Source organism: Cetorhinus maximus, chromosome 12 (assembly GCF_964194155.1).
Source record: "Cetorhinus maximus chromosome 12, sCetMax3.hap1.1, whole genome shotgun sequence".
Classification (NCBI taxonomy): Eukaryota; Metazoa; Chordata; class Chondrichthyes; order Lamniformes; family Cetorhinidae; genus Cetorhinus; species Cetorhinus maximus.
The window spans coordinates 23304249-23324099 of NC_135890.1; the positions used below are offsets into that span (position 1 = coordinate 23304249).

Consider the following 19851-nt stretch of genomic DNA (forward strand, 5'->3'; position numbering starts at 1 on the left):
GACTGGGGAAGTTTGAGGTTTAGTTTCTGTACAGACAGTGTCGGCCATATTATCACAACCAACATGTGATCTTCTGATATTTGATTTAATGCTTTGGATATAAAATGGACATGGATGGGGATTGGCTGCTCTGCCTCAAAGTTTTGATTGTTGCAATTGGCCTGCAGTTGATGATGTCACTATTCTCTTACCTGATAGGCTGGCAATGTATCATGTGACCGAATGGACCGTAATTGCCCACCTGTTCGCTGCAGTCATCCAGCCAATCTGGTTGGACAGTGCTGCCCATCATGTGACAGTGAGTAACCTTTGGCAACCTGCGGGTTTGATGCTGGTGGGCCCAGTATATGGATAGAAGAATCAATATTAAATCATTAGAATACATACCTAATCAACCCCACTGAGAAATCCTCAAACTAACCCTTACTGAAATAATCCATAAACACAACCGATTGTTAGCCTACAATCACCTTCCTTCTACTGTTTACCAAAATTCAAGGAAGCACCAGAGACTTTGTTGTGTAGTATACAGAACAGACTTTGTTGCTACTTATTGTGAGGGATCTGCTCAACCCAGCTCAGAGAGTAGCTTTCAGCCTCAACTTCTGTCCTGCGTGTGGCTTTCTGAAGAAATGTCGAAAACCTTTAAATACCATGTCTTGAGCATTGCTGAAAAAAGAGACATGTCGAAGCTTTTTGTCTTGCACTCATCAGGGCACTCGCAAGAATACCAATATAAGGGGGAAAACAACAATTTATACTGTATGTGAAGAGAGCGCTGATTGGTTGGCAAGTGGCATTGCCACTTGCAAACTCGTGAACAGTCCTAAGGCCGTCACTTTCAGTCCTGAAAAGTGCCCAGTCTACCTCAGATTACCCTGGAAGGGCAAGGTTTCGCAAAACTTTGAGCAACAGGTGAAGCTAGCTGTTTCATGTTGCTACTATGCAGTAGAAACACGTGTGATATTCGCCACTAACAGGATGCTGCTGTCAAGCCAAAAAAACTTTCTGCCTATCACACAAATGAGTATTGTGGTATATGAATTTCAGTGAAAGTGTGATGGTAGGCCATACAACCTAAAGACTGGCAGATCGTATCAAACAGCATGTTCCAGCTGCTGTTCGCAATGGGCAGGGTACAGACCATACCCAAACCAGGCCTGCTTGCAAAACTCAAAACACAGTGTCTGGCATCAGATGTGATTCCACGATTGGATAGAATTTGCTAAACAATCCTCAATTTGCTGAGAATTACGCTGACAACCAATTTAAAATTGTCAGCCGGGCTCACAATGTGGCACATTTGCGTGTATTAGAAGCTACATATATTAATACACAGGACCCTGTTCTTTGCAAACAGAAAGAACATGTACACACATTGCACCTGTTTCAGCTAAACAAAATAAGCCATTTGTTGACTCATTCCTTAGGGCAATGCCTTGACCAATCAGGGTCAATCTGCCTGGTTTAAATTTCAAACTATGCTTGGCAGTTAACTGTCAGTCACAATCAGTGGTACATTCTCAATGGCAACGCCACTTGCCAACCAATCAGCACTTTCTTCACATACAGTATAAATTGTTGTTTTTTTCTCCCTTATATTGATATTCCTGCAAGTGTCCTGATGAGTACAAGACGAAAAGCTTAGACATGTCTCTCTTTTCAGCAGTACTCAAGTTCTGTACTACCAAACGACTATTTACCATAATTTTCCTAAGTCAAAAGTACATGTAACAGATCAGACCTCATGATGTGTCTATTCTCAAATCCTTTGAAGACAAACTTCTAAACAGTTGCGGTTGTTTATTCCAAAGCTGCTTCCCTTAAACAAGCTTTTCTGACCTAACTGTCCCCAACCTCTTTGAAGAACAGGCTTTATCAACTATTAACTTTCTATACTAATGGATCCACTTACCTATGTTTATTACCCTAGCCCTTAAAGTTTTGATCAATTGTGACTGATGTCATCACTGTCACATGTCTCTTTAAATAAGCACTTTCAAGTTGCGCATTCCCCTCACACTAGTTCAAAACTATCTTGTTTATATTGGAAAACTTCTTGCTCCTAAAATACAAAGAGGCTTGTCTATTCACTCTTAACACTCAAGATATCCAACAGCCAACTCACCAGGATGTCCAACACAGACCCATTGAGACACAGACTAATGAGAAACCTAAATAAAAAGGACAGTTGCATTTGTAGGATAGATGGAGAATGTCAGATTGCTTAGTGATTATAAACTGGCAAGTTTCCAGGATCAAGCAACCTTTCCCTGAACTTCAAAACTCTTCTCATCTGGATGTGCCTTCACAGGGTGCTGCATGGAACTGCTTTCAAAAATGATACTTTTTATCTATGACAGAATATTAAGTGGATTTTACCTTTCTAGTCCCAGCATACTGAGAGCTAATTTGCTCACTGCAAGCAGTTTCTGCAGGAGATATACACAGCAGGCTGCTGTTCCAAGGTAAAATGATGCAGTTGTTTTCTGTCATTGTCCTTGGATGGCGAACCCTACATTCGAAACATTTGGAACAGGCCAGTAGGTTTCCCTGAAAGTAAATGCTTTGAGACAATTTCCTATATTAAAGCACTAATGTAACCATAGCAATGTATCTAGGTTTATTTTTCATGGTCACACACTGTTGACTTTGATAATATCCCACAACAAACAATATTAAAACTGCCTAATGCTCAGCTATATATTTGTCTTGTTTATAGTTAAATGAAATGGCTGTGTCCTTTCCTGAGAGGCCAAGTAAACTGAGTCTATATTCTCTGGAGTTTAGAAGAATGAGAGGTGACCTCATTGAAACATTCAAGATTATGAAGGTTCTTGACAGGGTAGATGCTGAGAGGTTGTTTCCCCAGGCTGGGGAATCTAGAACAAAGGAGTACAGTCTCAGGATAAGGGGCAGATCATTTAGGACTGGAATGAGGAGAAATTTCTTCACTGAAAGGGTCGTGAATCTTTGGAATTCTCTACTCCATATGGGGAGTGGGCGGGAAAGGGGAGTTGAAGCCCAAGATCAACCATGATCATATTGAATGGTGGAGCAAGCTCGATGGGCTGTATGATCGTCTCCTGTTCCTATTTTTTATGTTCTTACTACACTTCAGAATTGACTGGAAAGTGTTCTAGAATGTCCTGAGATTGTGCAAGGCACGATGGAAATGCAAGACTTCTTATTTTTTTCTACATAACTGCAACCAGGTTTCAAAGATCAGTTTGATGATGAAGATTAATGCAGGAGAAGCATTGATGATATTTTGAGGAGATAGCAAAGCTTGTAAATACACTAAATACCATTCATTCCCCTGTTTAATGTTAAAAAGAATGATCTGGTTTAGTCCCTGAGCTGAGCTCTGACAGTCTCTTCACCCAGCTACTGAAGGCAGGAGGATGGCGTGATGACGTGATTTATTCCAGCCAGTCAGGAAACAGGGATGAGGGCTCTCTTTCCAATCCCTGGCTTATGTTGTCGATAACCTCAAGGCCAGGCAAGTGAATTCTCACTTTGAACCATGGCAGACCTGCTTTTAGGATTAGTGAGGATGTTAAACCCGAGATTATCTCATGTGAAACTCAGCGATGCAACACTTGTGTAGAACTGTATTGCAGCAATACTGTGCCATAATCAGTTGTGTTTTCCCCCCCACCCCCACCCCATTCAGTGTGCGAATATGAGAGTGTCCTGATTGGCAATGGCCAGATGTTTCACCCCACTTTTGGTGGACCCTGCATTCAGTGTACCTGCTCAGTGAGTACATGCTCTTGTGCAATGATTCTGTGTTTCTTTATATCAAATAAAAGGGTCCTATGGAGTATTGGGAAAACATACAGATACCTACAGGGGCAAAGGTGTGTACAAGCTTTCTCACAGATAAGGATGTATTAACACTCCGAGCCTCAACAGGGAGTGTTGCAGTCAGAGCAACAGTGCTGGGGGAGCACTGCACCATCAGAAGGACAGTACTGAGGGACGCTGCATTGTCAGTGGGGTGGTTCTGAGGGAGCACAGCACATTCGGAGGGGTTAGTACTGAGAGGGTGCCACACTGTCAGAGGGGCCAGTACTGAGGGAGGAAGAGAGTTTTGGGGAGGGAATTGCAGAGAATGTGTCCCAGCAGGCTAGAGGAACAGGTGAAGGGAGTGGGCGTTGCAAGGACGTCAGTTGGGGCAAGGGAGTTTTGGGGCCAGAGGTGATTGTTGAGATAATGACAGAAAAATGCAGATGCTGTATCTGAAATGTTTGTTACTTAGAACGGAAATGTACGATGTCAGGAGGAAATCTGTCATCCGCTGACCTGCAATAACTCGTTCAAAGATCCAGACCAGTGCTGCCCCACGTGTAAAGGTAGGCGACCCTTTGAATCAGTGTTTGGACTGATGGCCCAAACCGTAAGAGTAAGAAAATCCAATAAATCCAATCTTGACTTCTCACCCCAATCCCCCCCCTCCACCCCACCAAAACCCTGACATTCCCCCCACCCCACCACCACGCATGTTCCTGACTCTGCTCTCCTGCCCCCACCCCTGTGTCCCCGCCACTCCTCCATGTCCTTGACTCCTCCCCGTGTCCCCTTTCCCCCTAAGCCCCCCCGTGTCCCGTTTAGTTTCAATGCATTGATTTGAGGGAAATGGCTCTGTGACGCTTGGTCTCCAGGTGCACACAAGTTTGAAGGGCACCCAGAAGGGACGAGGACCAGGCCTGGGCACCAGCTGGTCCTCAGCACTCGTGACCACACGGCATTAGACATCACCCAGGAACCCAGGCTGAGGGCCCAGCAATCTCATCTCTGAATTCAGACACTCAGGCTAGTTCAACTTGGTTCAGGCACAGCTCACAGGGCGAAGTCTACCAAACCTATGCCCCAGTTTGGTTGTGAGTGGAGGGGCTGGTGGGCATAAGGACTGTAGTCTTAACTTCCAATGTTTGTTACCTGCTGTTTGGTAGATTGCCCCATGCGGAGAGGTCAGTGAGCCCCCCGAATCAGTGAACTGATCCCCAAATCACGAAAAAGACAAGTGAAGAAGACTGTTGTAGAGCGCTTACCTTCACCACACTGTGTTAATTCAGTGTTATTATAATTACAATGCCCTTCCTTGAGGCATTTCCCTGCCTGGTTGTTGATGCTCTGTAACTACAAAGGTGACAAAAGAAATGTTTTTATTCAGAGCTTCCATCTCACTGAGGAGGCTTCAGGCTATTCCACAGACAATAACCTGCTCTGAAAATTCTGCTCACATCGCAGAATCACAGAATTATTACAGCACAGAACGAGGCCCTTTGGCCCAACATGCCTTCACCGGGTGTCCGTAGGGACAGTTTACCTAGTGCCACTCCCCCGCCTTCTCCCCATAGCCCTGCACATTCTTTTCAGATAAGAACCCAATTCCTTCTTGAATGTCCTGATTGCACCTGCCTCCACCACAGTCTCCAGGCAATGCATTCCAGATCCTAACCATTCGCTGCTAGAAAACGTTTTTTCTCATGTCGTCACTGCTTCCTTTGCTAATTACCTTAAATCTGTGACCTCTTGTTCTCAACCATTCCACCTACAAGAACATTTTTTCCTATCTACTCGGTCCAGCCCCCTTGTGATTTTTGAATACCTTTTGACATGGATATAAATATATTTTTAAAATATTATATTTGTATTTAGGTTAGTGTATGTTTGTTTTTTGCTCTGTCAGTGTGTATCGTACAGGGGCTAGAGTATGAAGATGGAGCAGAGTGGGAGCTGGAGGAGAGCCAGTGCACCACTTGTACCTGCGTTAATGGTAACATCACCTGCAGACCTAGGCAGTGCCCGCCTGTCTCATGCCAACATCCAAGCTCAAACAACAGTACGTATCACAGACAATCAAAATCGAGCTCAACTAACAAATGCCTGCACTTCCATTGGGGGTAGGTTACTGGGACAAGAATAGGTCTGCGGGGGGATGCGGGTGTTGGGTATAGGATCAGGGGTTTGTGTGTAGGGTTGGGTACAATCAGGGGGTGGAGGGATTGGGTGTTGGCTGGGGGGGCATTTGTGTGCTGGGTTGGGTAACGGGTCAGGGGGTTGATGAAGGGTCGGGAGTCAGGAGAAGGGTCAGGGTTACAGTTAGTGGGTCCATGGATGCTTGATCTAAGTGCTTGTTTCCCAGGAGATTGCTGCCCATCTTGTAACCAATGCACATATAACAAGCGACACTACAGGAACGGGCAGGAGTTCATCGACCCGGACAGTCCGTGCCAGAACTGCCACTGCCAGGTAAGGCCAGTTCCCTGCTCTTCTACTGCCCCTTGTGGATGTGCGTGGACAGTGCCAGACAGCGGGCAGAATTTTACATCCTGTGGGCAGGTGCGTGCCTGACCCAATCGGACGTAAAATCACGCAAGAAAACATCGGGCAAGCGTCCCGACGTCATCGCGCGATATTTTGCACCTGCTGACAATTAAGAGGGCAATTAAACCCATTAACAGCACAATTGACTCCAATTTTTCATTGCCTGTCCAACCTTACGGTTGGCGGACGGGTGAATCGGCCAAGCAGCCTTTGCATTTTTCATCCAAGGGCAGGATGAAATTTCCGTGATGAAATAAAATAAAAATAAATTTCTGTGGACAGCACTTTTATCAGCTATAGCTATATTTTAGCTTTTTCAGGGCTGCAGCTCCTTGAGGCAGCCATCTGCCCTCAGGGAGCTTTCTCGTAGCGCTCACCCACTCCCACGGAAACCTCATCGTCCGACCTCTTCCCACCCCTGCAGCGCTGAGCATTTCAGCACACGTTTCACATTGGCTGGCCGTTGCTTGGCCAGCCTGCCTGAAATTGCAGTCGACGGTCCGTTTCCTGACCGCTCCCGGGCCCACCAATCGGGCGCACCCGCCAAAGGTAAAATTCAGGCCGGTGTGTGTGTGTATTGGACTGTGTGCCAGATGTCACGTGTGTGTGGCTAAGCTGGACTAAGTCTGTGTTTCTGTACATGTGGCTGTGAAATCAGTTTCTGTTTGTCCAGGAATCTCTTGGAGCAGACTGGGTGTTGATGCTGGTGAGAGGTGGGCTAGCAGATGACAATCCGTCAAGCTCTTTGGAGCAACTGGGCCGGGTTTGGTGAACTGTCAGAGCTGTCCTTTAAATCGCATCTGATGTTTTCTCTCCTGACAGAGTGGGACAGTGCGCTGCACTCCAACTGACTGCCCCCAAATCACCTGCACCAGGCCGGAGAGGAAGGCAGGTCAATGCTGCGCAAAATGTGCAGGTAAGGGCAAAGCCTGGACTTTGAGGCGTGGGGCAGTGGGGGCGAGTGATAGTCAACACTGCCCCAAACATCTGCCTCTCTCGTCCTTCAGTGTGACGGGTGGACTCAGGGTCGCGGGCTTCGTCAAGCCGATTGGGTCTTTTAGATCAATCAAAAAGCAAGTGGGTGAGGTCAGCTGTACTCAAAGATCAGGAAGTAACCAGAAGGGAATAAGGAGCTTCAGCGGTTTGAGGTGATTGGCTGAAACAAGGTGTCTCTCAAACAATTGCAACTTGTTAGAACTTGGCCCCATCTCAGGGACCTGGTTAATGTTGTTAATCCATTGATATCCTGACTTAACTTCCACAGACACTGACTCTCACTGGGGTACAGTTCCACAAACAGTGACTCTCACTGGGGTACAGTTCCACAGGCACTGACTCTCACTGGGGTACAGTTCCACAGGCACTGACTCTCACTGGGGTACAGTTCCACAGGCACTGACTCTCACTGGGGTACAGTTCCACAAACACCGACTCTCACTGGGGTACAGTTCCACAGGCACTGACTCTCACTGGGGTACAGTTCCACAAACAGTGACTCTCACTGGGGTACAGTTCCACAGGCACTGACTCTCACTGGGGTACAGTTCCACAGGCACTGACTCTCACTGGGGTACAGTTCCACAGGCACTGACTCTCACTGGGGTACAGTTCCACAGGCACTGACTCTCACTGGGGTACAGTTCCCCAGACACTGACTCTCACTGGGGTACAGTTCCACAGGCACTGACTCTCACTGGAGTACAGTTCCACAGGCACTGACTCTCACTGGGGTACAGTTCCACAGGCACTGACTCTCACTGGGATACAGTTCCACAGGCACTGACTCTCACTGGGGTACAGTTCCACAGGCACCGACTTTCACTGGAATACAGTTCCACAGGCACTGACTCTCACTGGGGTACAGTTCCACAGGCACTGACTCTTACTGGGGTACAGTTCCTTAGATACTGACTCTCACTGGGGTACAGTTCTTTAGACACTGACTCTCACTGGGGTACAGTTCTTTAGACACTGACTCTCACTGGGGTACAGTTCTTTAGACACTGACTCTCACTGGGGTACAGTTCTTTAGACACTGACTCTCACTGGGGTACAGTTCCACAGATGCTTACTGATCAACATTACTGTGAGAATGGTGGGATGGGGAAAGAGAATGAAAATGCTGGTGGGAGTGAGGGTCTGCAACAAAGCACCTTTGTGATGAGCACCTTGTGTTTTTGCCTACAGACTGTGTGTTTGAGGAGCGAGTATTATTGGATGGCCAGCGGTTCCCTAACCCCCTGAACCCATGCCAGGAATGCACCTGTTTAGATGGCCAGGTGACCTGTGAGAAGAAAGATTGTATCAGCGCCCTGTGCTCCTACCCACTGTCTGGATCCTGCTGTCAGAACAACTGCAATGGTAACGGCTCAGCCAGACTCGAGGCTCGGACAGGCAGGCCCGAGGCTCGGACGGGCAGGCCCGAGGCTCGGACGGGCAGGCCCGAGGCACGGACGGGCAAGCCCGAGGCTCGGACAGGCAGGCTCGGGGCTCGGACAGGCAAACTCGAGGCTCGGACAGGCAGACTCTAGGCTCGGACGGGCAGGCCCGAGGCTCGGACGGGCAGGCCCGAGGCTCGGACGGGCAGGCCCGAGGCTCGGACGGGCAGGCCCGAGGCACGGACGGGCAAGCCCGAGGCTCGGACGGGCAGGCCCGAGGCACGGACGGGCAACCCCGAGGCTCGGACGGGCAGGCTCGGGGCTCGGACGGGCAGGCCCGAGGCTCGGACGGGCAGGCCCGAGGCTCGGACGGGCAGGCCCGAGGCTCGGACGGGCAGGCCCGAGGCTCGGACGGGCAGGCCCGAGGCTCGGACGGGCAGGCCCGAGGCTCGGACGGGCAGGCCCGAGGCTCGGACGGGCAGGCCCGAGGCACGGACGGGCAGGCCCGAGGCTCGGACGGGCAGGCTCGGGGCTCGGACGGGCAGGCTCGGGGCTCGGACGGGCAGGCTCGGGGCTCGGACGGGCAGGCTCGGGGCTCGGACGGGCAGGCTCGGGGCTCGGACGGGCAGGCTCGGGGCTCGGACGGGCAGGCTCGGGGCTCGGACGGGCAGGCTCGGGGCTCGGACGGGCAGGCTCGGGGCTCGGACGGGCAGGCTCGGGGCTCGGACGGGCAGGCTCGGGGCTCGGACGGGCAGGCTCGGGGCTCGGACGGGCAGGCTCGGGGCTCGGACGGGCAGGCTCGGGGCTCGGACGGGCAGGCTCGGGGCTCGGACGGGCAGGCTCGGGGCTCGGACGGGCAGGCTCGGGGCTCGGACGGGCAGGCTCGGGGCTCGGACGGGCAGGCTCGGGGCTCGGACGGGCAGGCTCGGGGCTCGGACGGGCAGGCTCGGGGCTCGGACGGGCAGGCTCGGGGCTCGAACAGACCGCAAGCTGACTGATAAATAGACGGGAAAATGGACAGAGAATGGAGGGGTGAACAGAGAGTTGAGAGTGAAGGAATGTTCCAGCTCCCAATGTAACTACAATCACGGACAGGGTGTAGAAACCTCAGAGAATGACCAGGGAATATTTTGAGCAGTTCTCTGTGTCTGTCTCTCTCTGCAGGATGTCAGTATGCTGGCAAGGAGTATCCCAATGGGGCTGATTTTCCACATCCCACAAACAAGTGCAAGGAATGTCACTGTATTGTAAGTATGTGGAGAATTCAGTCTGACCGGAAGAGGCAGATCTGAGTTAGTGTGATTTGATCGTGATGGAAACATAGTTTGTTTCTCCCCATATCTCCAAACCATCAGTCTCTTTCTCTCTCTCTTTCTATCTCCAATCCCTCAGTGTCTCTCTCTCTCTTCGAACCCTCAGTGTCTCTCTCCGAACCCTCAATGTCTCTCTCTCTCTTCGAACCCTCAGTGTCTGTCTCTATCTTCGAACCCTCAACGCCCCTCTCTCTCTATCTCCGATCCCTCAGTGTCTGTCTCTCTCTCTCTCTCTCTACCTCCGAACTCTCAGTGTCTCTCTCTATCTCAGATCCCTCAGTGTCCGTCTCTATCTTCGAACCCTCCATGCCCCTCTCTCTCTTTCTCTTGTCAATGTCTCTTTCTCTCTCTCCATCTCTGAACCATCAGTGGATGTGGAATCTGTATGGGTAGAGCTGAGAAACAGTGGCAAAAAACATTAGTGGGGGTTGTATATAGACCCCCAAACTGTCGTGGTGATGTTGGGAATAGGATTAAACAGGAAATTAGAGACACATGCAATAAAGGAAGATCTGTAATTATGGGTGACTTTAATCTGCATATAGATTGGGCAAATCAAATTAGTAACAATACAGTAGAGGGGGAATTCCTGGAGTGTATACGGTCTGGTTTTCTGGACCAATACGTTGAGGAATCAACTAGAGAACAGGCCACCTAGACTGGGTATTGTGTAATGAGAAAGGAATAATTGGCAATCTAGTTGCGCGAGACCCCTTGGGGATGAGCGACCATAATATGATAGAATTCTTCATCAAGATGGAGAGTGACGTAGTTGATTCTGAGACTAGGGTCCTAAATCTTAATAAAGGAAACTACGATGGTATGAGGCGCGAGTTGGCTATGATGGATTGGGAAACGTTACTTAAAGGGATGACGATGGATAAGCAATGGCAAACATTCAAAGAGAGCATGGGTGAACTGCAACAATTGTTTATTCCTGTCTGGCGCAAAGGTAAAACAGGAAAGGTGGCCAGACCATGGCTTAAAAGGGAAATTAGAGATGGTATTAAATCCAAGAAAGAGACATAAAAAATTGGCCAGAAAAAACAACAGACCTGAGATTGGGAGCAGTTTAGAATTCAGCAAAGGAGGACCAAGGGATTGATTAAGAAGGGAGAAATAGAGTACGAGAGTAAGCTTGCGGGGAACATAAAAACTGACTGTAAAAGTTTCTGTAGGTATGTGAAGAGGGAAAGATTGGTGAAGACAAATGTAGGACCCTTACAGTCAGAAACAGGGGAATTTATAATGGGGAACAAAGAAATGGCTGACCAACTAAATACATACTTTGGTTCTGTCTTCACAAAGGAGGACACAAATAACATACCAGAATTGTTGGGAAACACAGGGTTTAGTGAGAGGGAGGAACTGAAAGAAATCAATATTAGTAGGGAAATGGTGTTGGGGAAGTTGATGGGATTGAAGGCCGATAAATCCCCAGGGCCTGATAATCTACATCCCAGAGTACTTAAGGAAGTGGCCCTAGAAATAGTGGATGCATTGGTGGTCATCTTCTGAGATTCTATAGACTCTGGAACAGTTCCTACAGATTGGAGGGTAGCTAATGTAACCCCACTATTTAAAAAGGGAGGTAGAGAGAAAACAAGGAATTATAGACCAGTCAGCCTGATGTCAGTAGTGGGGAAAATTCTAGAGTCCATTTTACAAGATTTAATAGTTGAACACTTGGAAAACAGTGGCAGAATCGGACAGTCAGCGTGGATTTACAAAAGGGAAATCATGCTTGACAAATCTACAGTAAAAAACAGTAGAGTTGATGAGGGGTAGCCAGCGGATGTGGTTTATTTGGACTTTCAGAAGGCTTTCAACAAAGTCCCACATAAGAGATTAGCATGTAAAATTAAAGCGCATGGGATGGAGGGTAGTGTATTGAGATGGATAGAAAACTGGTTGGCAGACAGGATACAAAGAGTAGGAATAAATGGATCTTTTTCCTCTTGGGGCGAAAGGGATCAAAGGATATGGTGAGAAAGCGAGAGCTGGCTATTAAGTTAGATGATCAGCCATGATCATAATGAATGGCGGAGCAGGCTCGAATGGCCTACTCCTGCTCCTACTTTCTATGTTTCTCTCTCTCTCTCTCTCTCTCTCTCTATCTCCAAACCCTCATTGTCTTTCTATATCTCTGATCCCTCAGTGTCTCTCTCTCCATCTCCGATCCCTCGGGGTCTCTCTCTCTCTCTCTCTCCATCTCTGATCCCTCAGTGTCTCTCTCTCCATCTCCGATTCCTCAGTGTCTCTCTCTCTCCGCCTCCGATCCCTGTGTCTCTCTCTCAATCTCAGAACCCTCTGTCTCTCTCTACCTCCGAACCCTCAGTGTCTGTCTCTCTCAATCGCTGAACTCTGTGCCTCTCTCTCCTTTTCTCCAAACCCTCAGTGTCTCTCTCTCTCTCTACCTCCGATCCCTCAGTGTCTCTCTCTCAATCTCAGAACCCTCAGTGTCTCTCTCTACCTCCAAACCCTCTGTCTCTCTCTCTCTATCCCCGAACCCTCAGTGTCTCTTTCTCTCTCTCTATCCCCGAACCCTCAGTGTCTCTCTCTCCCTATTTCCGAATCCTCAGTGTCTTTCTCAATCTCCGAACACTCAGTGTCTCTATCTCCAATCCCTCAGTGTCTCTCTCTCCATCTCCGAACCCTGAGTGTCCCTCTCTCCGTCTCCGAACCCTCAGTGCCTCTCTCTCTCTCTCTCCATCTCCGAACCCTCAGTGTCTCTCTCTCTCTCTCTCTCTCCGAACCCTCAGTGTATCTCTCTCTATCTCCGAAAACCTCAGTGTCTCTCTCTCTATCTCCGATCCCTCAGTGTCTCTCTCTATCTCCGATTCCTCAGTGTCTCTCTCTATCTCTGATCCCTCAGTGTCTCTCTCTCTCTCTCTCTATCTCTGAATGCTCAGTGTCTCTCTCTCTGTCTCTATCTCTGGATCCTCAGAGTCTCCCTGTCTCTGCTCCTTTGGCGTCTCTCCTTCCATCTCTGTTTTTCAATTCCCCTCACACAGTCACACACTCCCGGACACGTTTGGAAATACACTCTCCTGACACACCCAAATTATTTTTCACTTTTTGCTTTCTCACTCTTACTCCTTGTAGAATGGAAACGTACAGTGCCTATCCAAGAGATGTCCCCCTTTGACTTGCAATGACCCATTCCTGGTACCCGGAGAATGTTGCCCTCAATGCCCAGGTGGGTGCAAGCATTCCTCAAAATGATGCAACAGAGCAGCTGTACCAGAGAGTTACACTGAGGAATGTGGGGTATATCGGAGAGTCACACTGAGGGATGTGGGGTATAACGTAGAGTCACACTGAGAAATGTGGGGCATATCGGAGAGTCACAATGAGGAGTGTGGGGTATATTGTTTTTATGTTGAGGATTGTGGTGAATATCGGTGTTACAGTGAGGGTGTGCAGTATATCGGTGTTACAGTGAGGGTGTGCAGTATATCGGTGTTACAGTGAGGGTGTGCAATATATCAGTGTTACAGTGAGGTTGTGCAGTATATCGGTGTTACAGTGAGGGTGTGCAGTATATCGGTGTTACAGTGAGGGTGTGCAATATATCGGTGTTACGGTGAAGGGAGTGGAGTATATCGGTGTTACAGTGAGGGTGTGCAATATATCGGTGTTACAGTGAGGGTGTGCAGTATATCAGTGTTACAGTGAGGGTGTGCAGTTTATTGGTGTTATGGTGAAGGGTGTTACAGTAAGGGTGTGGAGTATATCAATGTTGTGGTTGATGTTTGGAGCTTATTGGAGTTACAGTGAGTTGATGTCCCGTTCTCTTTGAACCAGCTCCTCCGAGTGAATGCCTGTACACCGGAATTCTCTACAAACACATGGAGCGTTTCTACGACCCCTCAGACGACTGCCGTTCCTGTATGTGTAATAACGGCACCATCACATGTCAAAGGAAGCCCTGTGCCCCCCTGCAGTGCTCGCACCCCATTCTGCAGTATTGTTGCCGTACCTGTGATGGTAAGCATCCTTCACCGTGAGAGAAACAAGGGGCTCCCACTATTAGGGAACCAGGAGGGGATGTGAGAGGGTGATGCATGATGTGGGCTGGCTGTGTGTATGGGAGAACAATGTGGGGGAGGGGTTTGTATTGGGGGGTGTGAGGAGGAAGTGACGGAGCTGGGAGTTATGGCTACCTGTGGTTAATGGTCTTTCTGTGACTTTGTTTTACAGGCTGCCTGCTTGGTGGAAAGGAGTATGCAAATGGAGAGCAGTTTGCTGATGGGTCAGACAGCTGTAATGTTTGTGTGTGCAGAGAGGGCAGTATATCATGTGAGAAGAGACCCTGTCCTGTGCTGGAGTGCCCCTTCCCCACCCAGGGACGCTGCTGCAGAGCCTGTGATGGTACGGCACAAAGATGGGAGGTTATAATTCCAGCATTCACCTTCAACATCATTCACCTACAAACACAATTTAGATATTTCCCAGGAGATGAGCTGAGGTGGTCAAATACTGACCACTCACCCTCTCCACACAGTAAGATGATTTGGGAATTTCCTGTTTATTTTTGGGAAATTTCCTGCTGCTTTTTAGAGATTTTCAGATGATTTTTTGGCCATTTCTGCTGTTTCGGGGAGATTTTCTGATGATTTTTCGGCGATTTCCATTGATTTTGGGGAATTTTCTGATGATTTTTAGGTGATTTCTGCTTATTTTGGTAGACTTACTGATGATTTTTAGGGGGATTACCAGCTGATTTGAGAGGGGTTCATGCTAATTATGAAGGAGATACTAATGGGGTTGAATGAAGGGTGAGAGAAGGCTTGTGTGAAGCATAAACACCACCACGGACTAGTTGGGCAGAATGTCTCTGTGCTTTAAATACTTGGTAATAATTTAGCTGGTGGAGGGGAGGGTATTCTTTTCTGATTTTTATGAGGTTTCCTGCTGATTTGGAAGGGGTGGGGAACAAGATTTCCTCTTAATCCTGATGCAAGATTTCTGGCTAGTCTCCCCCTGGGGAGGTTCTGCATCGCTGGTTGCGGGGAGGGGTTGGGTGGTGGGCCTGCTTTGCTCTTGTATCTCCTAATCCTGTCTCCTTTTTGCCCAGGGTGTAATTACATGGGGGAGGAGTATCTGAATGGTCAGGAGTTTCCTGGCCCCCTCGATCCCTGCAGTCGCTGCGAGTGTATGAATGGATTTGTCAGCTGCTCAAGGAGATCCTGTTACAACCCAGGTTGTAGCCATCCCATCAACCTTCCTGGGCAATGTTGTCCTGTCTGTGAAGGTAAAAATATTGTTTTATAACTGCTTCATCTGTGTGCACCATGAGACAGACAGAGAGACACCAGTCAGCAAACAGATGTCTCTCCAAGGGAGAGTGACTGAGACACACCAGTATATAGGTATCATCTTGATGGAGAGGGACTGAGAGACATCAGGCAGTGTACAGATATCTCCCTGAATGAACAGGGACAGAGAGATATCAGTTGGTGTACAGATATTTCCCTGAGAAAACAGGAATTAAAAGACACCGGTCATTGTACAGATATAAGAACATACGAATTAGGAGCCATTCAGCCCTCAAGCTTGTTCCGCCATTCAATAAGATCATGGCTGATCTGATTATAACCTCAATATCTCCCTGAGAGAGAGGGACTGAGAAACTCCAGTCAGTGTACAGATATCTCCCTGAGAGAGAGGGACTGAGAAACTCCAGTCAGTGTACAGATATCTCCCTGAGAGAGAGGGACTGAGAAACTCCAGTCAGTGTACAGATATCTCCCTGAGGGAGAGGGACTGAGAGACACCAGTCAGTGTACAGATATCTCCCTGAGGGAGAGGGACTGAGAGACACCAGTCAGTGTACAGATATCTCCCTGAGGGAGAGGGACTGAGAGACTCCAGTCAGTGTACAGATATCTCCCTGAGGGAGAGGGACTGAGAGACTCCAGTCAGTGTACAGATATCTCCCTGAGGGAGAGGGACTGAGAGACACCAGTCAGTGTACAGATATCTCCCTGAGGGAGAGGGACTGAGAGACTCCAGTCAGTGTACAGATATCTCCCTGAGGGATGGTGACTGACAGGCATCAGTCAATGTAAAGAAATTGGAGAAACCTCTTCACCCAAAGTCTGATGAGAATGTGGAACTTGCTATTGAAGGAAATAGTTGAGCTGAATAGGATCAATGCATTTAACGGGAAGCTGGATAAACAGATGAGGGAGAAAGGAACAGAAGGATATAATGGTGGGGTTGGAAGGAGAAGGGCGGGAGGAGGATGGTGTCATAAACAATGTCATAGGCCATTTGCACTATTTGCTCAGTTCTTGTGGTGTAGATTTTCTGTACAATATGCTTCTTCCTATACTGTGTGTAAATGTTTTCAATTATTAGCAATCTGATATCCCACAGGCTGTTATTATGGCGGTATTGCGATCAGCAACGGACAGACGTTCACCGACCCCGCTGACACATGCTCACAGTGTACCTGCCGGGTGAGTAACAACACCACACTCTATCGGAGACGGGAGTTCGACCCTCGCGCTTGCTGGAACCTCTCCCCTGGGGGTAGGGAATGACTGACCCCCATTTCTACCCTTCCCCTTCATCCTACATTCTTCCACTGTTATTCCACCCCCCCCAGCCCCTCCCCCTCTCAGCCCCTCCACCTTTCCCCACCTCCCATCACCATCCCCTCTCACTCCCTTAACCATCCCCTCCTCCTTCCTCCACCCTCCCCTTCCCCCTCCCTCTCCACCACCATCCCTTCTTCCCCCTTCCTCCACCCTTCCCGCCATCTTCCCAGAGGAAAGTTCCAGTAAAACTGGTACTAGTAGATCCAGTTCTGAACAGGTAGCCCAGAAGGTTGGTGCTAGTAAAACGGGTGATGTTTATTTCCCCAGTCTATCCAGTGGTATTTCGGGCTCCAGTCGTGAACTGCATTTATTACTGGTGCACTTATACGACACAGGCTCAAATGAGGTTCAATTGATGTTAATAATCAACTGAAAGTATGCAGTCCCTTTCTGCTTTGTGTGTGTGTGTGAATGAAGGTGCTCTAGATTAATGTGTGATTCAGTAGAATTTGAGGTTGCGTCTCCAGGGCCAGGATTTTACAGCCCCTCCCGCCCGGCGGGATATCACAGTCCCATCGAACTGAATGGAGATTTAAATGTCTCGCCGCATCCACCAAGGGGTGGGGAGAGACGCCGCGGAGGGCGCCACAAAATCCTGGCCCATATGTCTGGACAAAACACTCAGAGTAAGAGTTTGAGTGAAAGCCATGTAAATTTTACTACGAGAATCAATACCCCCCCGAATTGTACAATTGCTCCATGTACACACTTTCCCACACGCCCCCCTCCCCCCCCCCCCCCCCTCCCCCCCACAACCGTGGCAATCATTGCGGGGGCTTTTGTGCTCTGCGTGTGCCTGGGCGGGGGCTGTCACTCCGAGAGGCATAGTCCTGGGCTACAACACATTGAGAGGCTGGTGCAGTCCTCTGCCTTCAAATAGAAGCAAAAAAAAAAGCTTTATTATTTTTATATCAGAGGTTGGGGGAACATTTGCACAACCCCAATAGATCCTTTTCTGATCAGAGGGATGCTGCATTGAAAGAAATGTGGCAGGTAACTTTAAATTGCAGTTATATAAACAAATGCATGAATTTCTTCTTGGAGGCAGTCATTAAGCCTGGGAATATCCCCTCCATCTTTTCCTGGACGGCTGCTTTCTCTGCTTCCAGCCTCCCAATCTTACCCAGCAGCTCCTCCTGGCACCGGGCAGGTTCCATCACCTGCCCTCGGGAATGTGAGTTGGGTGGGATTGAGCTGGAGCCCACTCCACTGACTACAGCACTAATGGGGCAGGAGCTGTGCTGCCTGGTACGCTGCTGACTCAGAACCACCTGGGGAGCACCTGCAGACGAGATATCTTGCCCTGGGGCAGTTTTGTTGCTGCTCCCACAGTCTCCATGCCAGCTTCACTGTTGCTGACTCTCCCGCTGCCTCCGGTGCCACCACTGCTGTTGCCGCCTTCTCCAGTGCCGCCGCATCCACCCCTATTGCCAAATTCACCAGGGTGACCAACTCTGGGGGAAAAAATTAAGGGACACTTGCCAGGGTTGGGGGGCGGGGTGGGTGGCAGGAGCTTACATTGGCAAGACCAGCAGAGCAATCTACGGTTCACTCTTGAACTAGTCTCAACTGGTTTTTCCACATTCCCTCCCTCCACCCTCCAATCCCGCTCCCATCCCCCTCCCGCCATCCTTCCCTCCACCCTAACCGCCCCCTCCCTCCTCCCTCACCTCACGCTCTCCCTATCCCTCCCATTGCTTCCTCTACCCCACTTACTGCCCGATGGTGTTTGTTTCTGCTATGTGGAGCCTCTAAGTCTGGTTATGCTGTGTGCTGTGTTACAGGTGGGCTCGGTGCATTGTGTGAGGAAGCTGTGTCCCCCAGCTCCCTGCTCCCATCCCATTAGCGGACCCTGTGACTGTCCCCAGTGTGTCGGTGAGTGTAAATCTCCAGCACGGTCTGATACTATGGCCTCACTTACTGATCACCATTCTGGTCACTGAATCATGGGAAAGACATCCAGTTATTAGAATGGGGGGGAACTGATGTGCAGAAGTGGGAATGAACTGGGAGAGTGGGGAATGAAGTGAGATAGGGGGAATGAGCTGGGACAGGGCAAGGAATGAGCTGGGATATTGAGGAATCAACTGGGACAGAGCAGGGAATGGGCTGGGGAAGAGCGGGGAATAAGCTGGGATATTGGGGAGTGGATTGGGACAGAGTGGGGAATGAACTGGTATAGTGGGGATTGAGCTCAGATAGCGGGGATTGAGCTGGGATAGTGAAGAATGAACTGGGATAATAGATAATGAGGGGTTACAAGTAGTTTTGAGCAGTGAAATTATGGAGCGACTGCAGAATCTTTTCACACTGGCGAAAGGAGGCGTGGGGTGATCATAGTGAAGGATCCAAGAACCTAAAGGATATTGCCAAGTTAAATATAAAAATGAATGGGCTCTTTCTGTGCTGCAACATTCTATATATAAGTAATGTTACAGATTGTACAACAGGAGCATATCCACAGCAGGCTGAACCAGGACTCAGTGATAGCATCTCGTGTCAGAATCAGAAGGTCCCATTAAAACCTTTGGGATTAAAGGGACAGTGGCAGCAGCTTATGGACAGAAAACAGAGAATAGTGGTGAATGGTTGCTTTCATAGTGTTGGGAAGTAAACAGTGGGGTTCCCCAGAGGTTGGTATGAAGACCATTGCTCTTTTTTTATATATATATTAGCGACCAGGACTTGAGCATACGCACCATGATTTGAACATCTGCAAGTGATACAAAACTCAGAAATGTGTTAACATGGAGGAGGGATAGTGACAGAGTTCAGAAGGTCATGAACTAGTGAAGTGGGCAGACACGTGGTGGATGAGATTTAATTCAGAGAATTGTGAAGTGATGTGTTCTAATAGGATGAGTAAAGAGTGATAATATAAACTCATGGCCCAATTTGATAAGCCTGTTATAAAAGGGATCCTTAGCTTTATGGAGGAAGGAAATTATGCTAAACCATTATAAATCACTGCACTACTATGTTCATTTCAGGGCCTCTCATTTTTGGAAGATGTCAAGGCCTTAGAGAGGGTGCAGAGGAGATTTTCTTTATTCTTTCATGGGTTGTGGGCATCGCTGGCAAGGCCAGCATTTGTTGCCCATCCTTAATTGCTCTTGAACTGAGTGGCTTGCTAGGCCACTGCAGAGGGCAGTTAAGAATCAACCACGTTGCTGAGGAACTGGAGTCACATGTAGGCCAAACCAGGTAAGGATGGCA

At 48.8% G+C, this 19851-nt stretch overlaps 1 protein-coding gene across 1 annotated transcript in view; it reads left to right on the forward strand.

Annotated features, from left to right (window-relative positions):
• The window catches only part of kcp (kielin cysteine rich BMP regulator), a 129591-nt gene that overhangs the window by 75176 nt on the left and 34564 nt on the right, over nucleotides 1-19851 (forward strand). The window contains exons 21-34 of the mRNA XM_078552899.1: nucleotides 199-298; nucleotides 3677-3762; nucleotides 4265-4358; nucleotides 5699-5851; nucleotides 6155-6261; nucleotides 7159-7252; nucleotides 8524-8697; nucleotides 9879-9961; nucleotides 13133-13226; nucleotides 13835-14017; nucleotides 14231-14401; nucleotides 15108-15284; nucleotides 16412-16494; nucleotides 18420-18510. Coding sequence (XP_078409025.1) covers nucleotides 199-298; nucleotides 3677-3762; nucleotides 4265-4358; nucleotides 5699-5851; nucleotides 6155-6261; nucleotides 7159-7252; nucleotides 8524-8697; nucleotides 9879-9961; nucleotides 13133-13226; nucleotides 13835-14017; nucleotides 14231-14401; nucleotides 15108-15284; nucleotides 16412-16494; nucleotides 18420-18510 — 1690 coding nt within the window. The remainder of the gene's footprint in view (nucleotides 1-198; nucleotides 299-3676; nucleotides 3763-4264; nucleotides 4359-5698; nucleotides 5852-6154; nucleotides 6262-7158; nucleotides 7253-8523; nucleotides 8698-9878; nucleotides 9962-13132; nucleotides 13227-13834; nucleotides 14018-14230; nucleotides 14402-15107; nucleotides 15285-16411; nucleotides 16495-18419; nucleotides 18511-19851) is intronic.